Here is an 8,811-nt window from a genome sequence, read left to right as displayed (position 1 = left end):
TTAGATCTATTCATGAGATTTATAAAAATACAATGAACTTAACCCTTCAAAATTGACTTGATAGATCATCTGTTGTTGACAGTGTTTATTTAAAAAAAAAAAAAGTGGATTTGGGAAGGTGTATTTAGCTTTATCATAATAGATGAGTCACTATTTTGGAAAAATATCTATTTTCACACATGTGGTACTCTTCTCCATATCCCTTGACACTCATGCAGAGTAAGATTAGGCATATTTGTGGTTGACATATTTTAGATAGCTTTCTAGATAAGTTTTTAAAAAGTAATCTTGGAAAGGAATCCATTAACTAAGTGGGCCAAAAGGTTCTTTTTCTTTGAGAGCTAGGTCCTTCCTCAAAGTTTCCTGTGCTTCATTAAATTAAGTGTAGAATATTCTCATTACTCTTGCTGCTAAGCAAGACATTAGCCATATGATACAGTTATGCAGTGCCTTTATATCTAAAACTTTTATACTGCACTTTTTAAAGCTTTTATTTTGAGGAAGGGAAAAGGGCATTTTGTCTGAATGTGGAATTTAAGTTGTATATATTTCCTGTCATTCTAAAAAAGAATTTGTGAAGGAAAATTTTGCTAAATGTTAAACTTTGAAATTTAATATACCAGATTATCAAAATACTGTCCACTAACTAGTTCATAGATTTTAAAAATAAAATACATCCAACTGTTAAAACCATATGAAGAAAATTTCATTTTTGTCTATTTGCAATTAAGGAAAATGTTAAAATATTAAAATGAAAATAAAAGTAAAATTTCCAACAAAGAGCTCAGTGATTAATATAACAAGATATGGGCTTGTTAGAAATAAAGCATATATAAAGCCAAATTACCAAATAAAACAATTTACTGCTGAGTTTTTATTCCGACTAATTATAGTGACTGATTTGTATTAATACCAAGAGTTAGGTTTTTACATCAATTTGTAAACAGCTAATTTTCACAAAAGGTTAAGACTTACGTTTTAAGTCTTCTTTCAGAATTTTTATAATTCTATAATATTTAGAACTCCAACTATAGCACAGTGGTTTTATTTTCCCCCCGTTTAGCTTCATTTAGAGACACTATATGAAGTATAGCTAAAATGTTTGGAACAGTTTTTTCCTTTTTGATCATAGTAAATAGTTCTTTCATGAAAACATAAACATGAACCAATTACACCACAGAAGAAAGAAGCAAGTAGGCTGGAGGGAATGAGGATATCAGTTGAGCTAGAAATCTGAGGAGCATGCATGCACTTGTTCACTTATAACCTTCTATAACCTTAGGCTTCCATGTGGTCTTATTGTTTGGTTTTAAGATTTGGGGTTTCTAATTTTACCAAGGAAATCTATGGAAGCAATTTTTGAAATCCCTAATTTTTTAATCCCTGATACATATAAAAAAGTATATGATTCTGAAACACAAGTATTTATATGTTGTCATGAAAATGCACCCATATAGTGCGTCTTTATTGTTGCAGTATATTCTGGTATCTTTTATTGTATTTCATTTTTAAAGTGCTGGTTTTGACTCCCTGAACTGGCATTTATGACTCTAAGGGACTGTGATACGCAGTTTAAAGAAAGGCTAGTCTGGCCTTTTGAATAGATGAGACTTGGCAATGACTTTTCTTTCTTTCTAAAATTTATATTCCCCGTACCTGTCTTTTGGAGTATGATCTTGATGCTTTAAAAAAAGAGAAAAGTGCTAGGACAGTGAATCAGCAGCCATTCACTTGAAAACTGTCCAAATGTTCTGAAATTACTGGTAGCCCACCAGATAGCCTGGATGCATTTCTTGGCCCTCCATATAGTTAACTTACGAAACATTCCACATAATTACTTGGCAAACGTTTTTATTTGTCTGTTACCGGCATCATTTTATAAAGAACTCTAGAACCCTGGGTCATAAGAATTTTTAAATGCACATAAAGTGTTCTTTATATATTCTTGCTTACTACCCTTCCAGTATGCTGAACCTTGAGTTGCCTCTCCATTCACAAATCCCTTCTCATCAATGCTTAATGTACTATTCAGTTATATTTCAAAATCTAAGAACCCCTTAGAATGGGGCTTTCCTCATGTAGGACCATTAATGCAGCATTTGCTGCTTTATGAGAAGTTTTATAGTATAAGTTTCTCATAAGAAATTTCAGCACAGGCTTCCCTTAATAAGTAGCAAAGAACATTTGTAAAATCTGTGAAACCAAAGGCCCATTACAGACAGAAGTACAGGAGAAATATTTCCCCAATCACAACAGTGTAAAATACAAAATCGCATCAAGACAGGCTTTCTAATAATTTTCCTAAAGTTACTTTATAATCACATCCTGACATTTGATCTGCAGAGGCTTTTAAGTGTACTTGAAGAATCATTGCAATATATGAATGAAGCTCCACAATGCAGTGAAAGTGTGCTTTCCACGTATTAAGACAAATTTTCTACTGAATTTTCAGTAGGAGCTACTGTTGCCCGTGAGATCTACAAGCACAAAAATGCCTCAAGCTCTATGCCATCGATCTACTTTGATAAAGGGAGATTTTTTTCCCCCATTTATCTCAATGTTTTGTTTACTAGGTCTTCATAAAATGCAAGATGGTGCATGCTTTTTCTTCATTAAATAGGATCTTTCAAAACTAAGATGCAAAAAAATATATGGGATAAGTTTTAGGAAAATTAAGTGAAAGTGGAGCTTTTAAAACATTTTCTTAGAGCTACAGAAGTAGGTGCTATATATTTTCTTTGATTTTTGGCAGTAACTCAAAAATTAGCTTGAAATTTATCCTATGTTAGGTACTTTTTCATCAGAAAAACATTGTGTTACTGTCTGTTATAAAGTCAAATTAACTGAAATTGTCATGTAAAATACCTGCACTAGTAGATCCAATTCCTGTGGTGAGCACAGAGCGTGGTGTAATCTTTGCTGCATACTTGAGGAATTGAGATTTCCCTGTGCCAGGATCCCCAACCAATAAAAGATGAGATTCGCCTAGAAAAAAGTTAGTAAACTTTCAAATTTCCATGAATTAAGTATAATTAATCAAGAAGAAAATGGTATACTTGGAATGCCAACACAATTTACATTTTATGCTTCTGCTATTTACTTAAGGTCATTTAAGGGCAGACTTAACCAGTTATCTTTAGAAAAGTTAACTATCATCATAAATAATAATTTTAAGTGATTTATGAATATGATATTTATAATTTAATTTAATAGACTGGGCTATTTCCAGATGTTCAGGGATATGCCTAACATTTAAAAAATTTTGGCTTATAAAGTTTCTGATTTTATTTTTTATTTTAAAGATTTTATTTATTAGCCAGACAATATAAGCAGGGGGAGGGGCAATCAGAGAGGGAGAAGCAAGCTCCACGCAGAGCAGGGAACCTGATGTGGGACTCAATCCAAGGACCCCAGGATCATGACCTGAGCCGAAGGCAGACACTTAACCAAGTGATCCACTCAGGCACCCCTTAATCTATTTTTAAATACCAAACTACTTGGCTAAATCTTTGCAAACAAGCCATACAAATATTTTATTCCATTTTTATTTAAGTATTTTTAAGTGTTCAAGCCTTTATAAGTGCTTTATAAGTATCAAATCGCTTATGATTATAACAGTTAAATGAAGACCTTTCCATTTTATGCCATTGTAGTAATTTAATGAAATAATCTACCTTAAAGTACTTATTTTCAAATGTAACAAATGAACATATAAGTATCTTTTGGTATGTATTATCTCATTCATCAATTTATTCAGTTATACTCAAGTATTTCCTAAGTACATTAATAGGAAACGCCTTCTTAAGCTCAACATTTAGCAGAGTGCTGGAATTTGATCAAAACATACAATACACATAAACTTTTTATACTTGCTATTCCATATTGTACCGTATGGTTTTAGAAATCTTACTAACAGCCTTGTTTATAACAATGTCCTTTTAGTCTTTGGTTATTATGACCCTCAGGTGGCCTATATAAGGGCCATAATAAACCTACTTTATGCCAGATTCAGGTCAGTTAAATGTGTTAGCTGCAAAAGAGCTTTCTGCCATTTGAACATAATTATACACTTAGAGTAATCTTTTCTTGAACGTATGACCTACAGCAGCACCTCATGGCAGATGGCACTTCTGCAACCTACCAGCAGAAGGGGAATCAGCAGGCAGATGACTGAGAGCAACAGTCTGAGAGAAACACACTGACAGTCACAGATGGGAGAGACACTGACTTGGAGACCTTAAAAAGCACTATCTAATCTTTTCCTCTTGAAGACAGACTGGGGATCCAAAGGAAAAGATAGTAATGAAAATGTAAAGATTTTATTTTGTGGCACCTTTACAGACTGGAGCAAAAATAGATATTCCTCAAAACACTTAAAATTTCTTTAAGTCTTTGTAATTCTAGAAATTACCTTTTGATATATAGATGCTGGACTAAGTATTGGGCAACTGTCAGCTTTAAAAGATTATGGTTAGTGGGGCGCCTGGGTGACTCAGTGGGTTAAAGCCTCTGCCTTGGGTCCAGGGTCCTGGGATCGAGCCCCACGTCGGGCTCTCTGCTCGGCAGGGAGCCTGCTTCCTCCTCTCTCTCTGCCTGCCTCTCTGCCTACTTGTGATCGCTCTGTCAAATAAATAAATTCTTTTTTAAAAAAATATGGTTAGAAAATAAAGCTCAAAAAGTCATTTTTATTCAGGAAAGGAAAATTCTAACTTCTTACCTTGTATGTATTAACATTTCTCAAAAAGTTTTAATAGGTACTAACCTCTGACCCGTGTTCCTGTAGCATCAGTCCTTTGAATCCCACCAGCCAGCACCAGGGCCACAGCAAGCTTTACTAAGTACATTCCAAAAACTTGAGGGCACAAGCTGGCCAATATTTCATTCCTTCCTAGGAAAGGCAGAAAGGTCAGATGTTACGAACAGTTTTCAAGAAATCCTATCTGAAATTTCTTCTTATCCTAACTTCCTAGAAATATACTCTGCCATCTAATATCAAGGGAACCACTTCCAAATCCTACAGGAGTAAATAACTGTTTTGGTCCTAAAATTCCTTCTCTTATTAATGCCACGATAGGAAGTCTGCTTTTTTATTCCTTCCTTTTTATTTTTATACCTGCTTAAGTTTCTATAAATTTATCATACTTTACAGAGACAGAAAGGAATCTCCTTTATTCCCTCATTAAGCCAACATTAACCCTTTAAAATACCATTGCACTTTACTCCACTGCCTAAATAAAATGAAGGTGCTCAATCTCAGTAAGTCGGATTGCAGTAATTTTTAAATACAAGAGGTACTTGGAGCTCATGGAGCTTCTCCAGAGGTCTAAGAAAGAAGTAAAATAATCTACCCTGGGAGTCAATTCAGCATTTGCTCTGAACAATTTAGTAAAGTCTCTTTACCTAGAAGAAGTTACCAGGGTATCACAGTATTAAAAAGATCATATAAACTATAATTCTAGCAATCCAAGAGGGAAGTCTCAGATTCTTCTGATCATGTGTTGTTGTTTAAGATTTTTTTTATTTTAAAGAGAGAGCATGAGCAGGAGGGGTAGAGGGAGAAACAGAATCTCAAGCGGAGTCTACACTGAGCATGGAGCTCAACTTGGGGCTTAATCTCAGGGCCCTGAGATTATAACCTGAGCCGAAACCAAAAGTCATGGGCTTAACCAACTGCGCCACCCAGATGCTCCTGATCATGTGTTTTTTTGTTTTTTTTTTAAGATTTTTAAATTTATCTTCTTGATGGTGGGGGAGCAGGTACAAGTAGGGGGAGCAGCAGGCAGACGTAGAGGGAGAAGCCGGCTCCCCACTGAGCAGGGGGCTGGATGCAGGCCCCCATATCAGGACCCTAGGACCACGGGATCATGACCTGAGCCAAAGGCAGATGCTTAATAACAGCCACCCAGGTGCCCCTGATCATATGCTTTTTTTAAAAAGATTTTTTTATTTCTTCATGTAACAGAGGGAGATCACAAGCAGGCAGAGAGGCAGGCAGAGAGAGAGGGGAAAGCAGACTCCCTGCTCTGCAGGGATCCCGATGTGGGGCTCGATCCCAGGACCCTGAGACCATGACCTGAGCCGAAGGCAGAGGCTTAACCCACTGAGACACCCAGGCACCCAATCATGTGCTTTAAGTAAGAGAATATCACTGTTTCAGTTTCTGTTTTCAGAAATGTCAAAATACCAAATCTGAGAATCTGCCCATCCCACATACAAATAAAGCAGGTATTTCATTTGATCACTGGCCTAATTAACCAGCAGGGGCTCTTAGAACCTATACCATCCTAACAAGCCTGTACTAAGCTTGTCTTCTCTTATGTGGAATTCACTACTGTGATGGTACTCTCTCTACATGCTGGCAACTAATTTGTGTGTTTCAGGGCTTCCATGTTTATGCTCATGTTTCAGAGGCAGTTCTATTTGAGGAGGAAAATAATCGTGTAAATATTTAGCTGATTATTCCAGTTCCAGAAGCTTTTCTGCCAAAGCATTAGGGAAAGGAAGAGGGCTTTGTCCAGAATTTATGGCCTTATGCACAAAAGCTCCTTATTGTAATGAATCAGAATTGATCCAATGACAATGTAGGGTGACATGACTTGGGATGGCAGAAATGTGAAGAAAATCTTTCAGTAAAATGAGGATCAGTAAAAAGAATTAGTAAATTCTAGAAGGCAGCTCCTTAACCACCAAAGGGAATCCCTCTCTTTCCTGAGGAAGAAAGCCCAGAGAAAAAAGAGGAAGAAGGTTTGGGATCTAAGCAAATAAGACATTACAGCAGGTAGGTAAATTCTGACCAGAATTACACACACAAAGAAAGAAGGAATAGCCCCAACAAGCAGGTTTAGGAGTAGGCAAACTGACCTGGGAGACTTCTGTGCCAGCTGTGCTGAATAAAGGTAGATTCAGTGACTGATGTGCTAACAGGAAACATACCCCAGTGGTAAAGAGCACAGGCTCTGGGATTAGAGGCCTGGATCACATCCTAGTGCTACTACTTACTACCCATCTGACTTTGGGCAAGTTTCTTAACCTCTCTGACTCTATTTTCTTATCTGTAAAATGGAATGATAATGGTATCTTATAGAACTGTTGAGGATCAAAGGAGTTAATAAGTGTATAGCACATAGAACAATACCTGACACACTTAACTGTTAAGCTATTATATTACTCTATTACTTATGCTTATTTCTGATCGCAGTATTTCCTCCCAATGTAGTTAACACAAAAGATATAAAGTGAGGTCTGAAGTACCAAAGAAAAATAAAGGGGAAGAACTATTCCCTTAAATTTGTTGTCTAAAGTTCCTTGAATCATGGCAATAGATGCCATGGCTGTACCATGGAAGAGAATGCATTCGAGTAAATACTCCCCCAACTCTAGCTCCCTCCCAAATTTCTGCTTCTAGACCATGTTAATAGTGTGTCTAGAGCCTACCAGCTCATTCTTGTGGCATGGCCCTCAGTTACCCCAAGGAGAATAGGACTTCCTAAACCTTCCCAGATCTGAGTCATCCCTGAATCTGTTCACATGGCCCAACAGACCTCAATCCCTCCATTTGGGTTTCTATTCAGCATCTAGGCCCCAGGGTCAGAGGATCCTAGATGTTACTGCAGACTGGAATAAAGTCTTCACCTTCTAGACAGTACCAGTGTCAGATCTTAGTGAAGCAGATCAAACTCCAAGAGCTGAGGAGTGAAATCCCTGGTGTTAGTTAGACTAGCAAAATGGAAGACATCCTTCGGCATACAGCTCTCCGCTTCCACCACCCCTTCCCTTATTTCCCCCAACTAGCACACATACACTTTGAATTGGTGAAGTACAGTACTGGTACTGGGTACTCAGAAAACTAAGAAAGCAGAATCCATTCGCACTAAAAAAAACATTGCCTTGTTTTCTCTCTCTTCTTATGTTTTTTATAAGGTCATTATATTTACTTCTTCCTTTTATCCAGTAAATGAGCTGTACATCCATAACCTTCTAATTGAAACAAGATAGACTCTTGAGGGGCACCTGGGTGGCTCAGTGGGTTAAGCCTCTGCCTTCGGCTCGGGTCATGATCTCAGGATCCTGGGATCGAGCCCCACATCGGGCTCTCTTGCTTCCCCCTCTCTCTCTGCCTGCCTCTCTGCCTACTTGTGATCTCTGTCTGTCAAATACATAAATAAAATCTTTAAAAAAAAAAAAAAAAGATAGACTCTTGAATTGATAGCACAAAGCACTTCTCTTGGTCTGGGTAGAACACTATATGATCCCCTTCCTTCACTGTAACAGGAACAGCTGAGCTGTGTGGCAGCGCAATTAGTAAGAAATGACTGTGGTCCAAGGAAGAGTTACAGATTTTTGTGAGGGCCCGACACTAAGAAACAATTTTAAATACAGAAATTCCTTTAAAAATATATATAGTTCTTAAAGGGCGTGCTTAATAAAGCCATGAAATAGAGAACCCCACTTTAGTATTTAAGAATAAAGTAATTGATATGTGTGAGACTTGAGATGAAGTTTATTAAAAATAGTCTATCACAGGCTTCAGTTTATTTTTCTCAGTAGATGCCTCCTAAGGAAGAATGAAACAGACATTTGAAGATTTGAAGATTTAACTGGTGTTTACACATCTTTGGAATTTTTAAATAAAAAAATACTCTATGAACCTAAAGGCTGTAATGTTTTAGTTTATGTAACTTACTGCCACAATCAAAAGTTTTTGCTGTGATGACAAAGCTTATATTTTGCACCCTTCTATCTCTCATCACTTCTTTCCTACTGACTGCATATTTAAAAATCTTCAGTTAAAATAGTGTGAAGTTGTCTTTA

The 8,811-nt window shown here is 36.7% G+C and overlaps 1 protein-coding gene across 6 annotated transcripts in view; it reads right to left on the bottom strand.

Moving 5' to 3' along the window:
• MCM9 (minichromosome maintenance 9 homologous recombination repair factor) overlaps positions 1–8,811 on the bottom strand; it is a 91,566-nt gene that overhangs the window by 67,931 nt on the left and 14,824 nt on the right. For 5 of the 6 annotated variants that reach the window (XR_009354671.1, XM_059177717.1, XM_059177719.1 and 2 more), the window contains 2 exons: positions 4,763–4,888; positions 2,866–2,985 (listed from right to left, as the gene is read on the bottom strand). Coding sequence is in view for 5 of the 6 variants with exons in the window: in XM_059177717.1 (XP_059033700.1) it covers positions 2,866–2,985; positions 4,763–4,888 (246 nt within the window). In the remaining variant the exon portion in view is untranslated. Of the gene's footprint in view, positions 1–67; positions 2,633–2,865; positions 2,986–4,762; positions 4,889–8,811 lie in introns of those variants that run through there. The other variant, XM_059177722.1, reaches the window with a different exon arrangement.

This window comes from Mustela lutreola, chromosome 6 (assembly GCF_030435805.1).
Source record: "Mustela lutreola isolate mMusLut2 chromosome 6, mMusLut2.pri, whole genome shotgun sequence".
In the NCBI taxonomy this organism is placed as follows: domain Eukaryota; kingdom Metazoa; phylum Chordata; class Mammalia; order Carnivora; family Mustelidae; genus Mustela; species Mustela lutreola.
The sequence above is the reverse complement of the archived record's forward strand: the minus strand, read 5'-3'. Positions and strand labels throughout refer to the sequence as shown.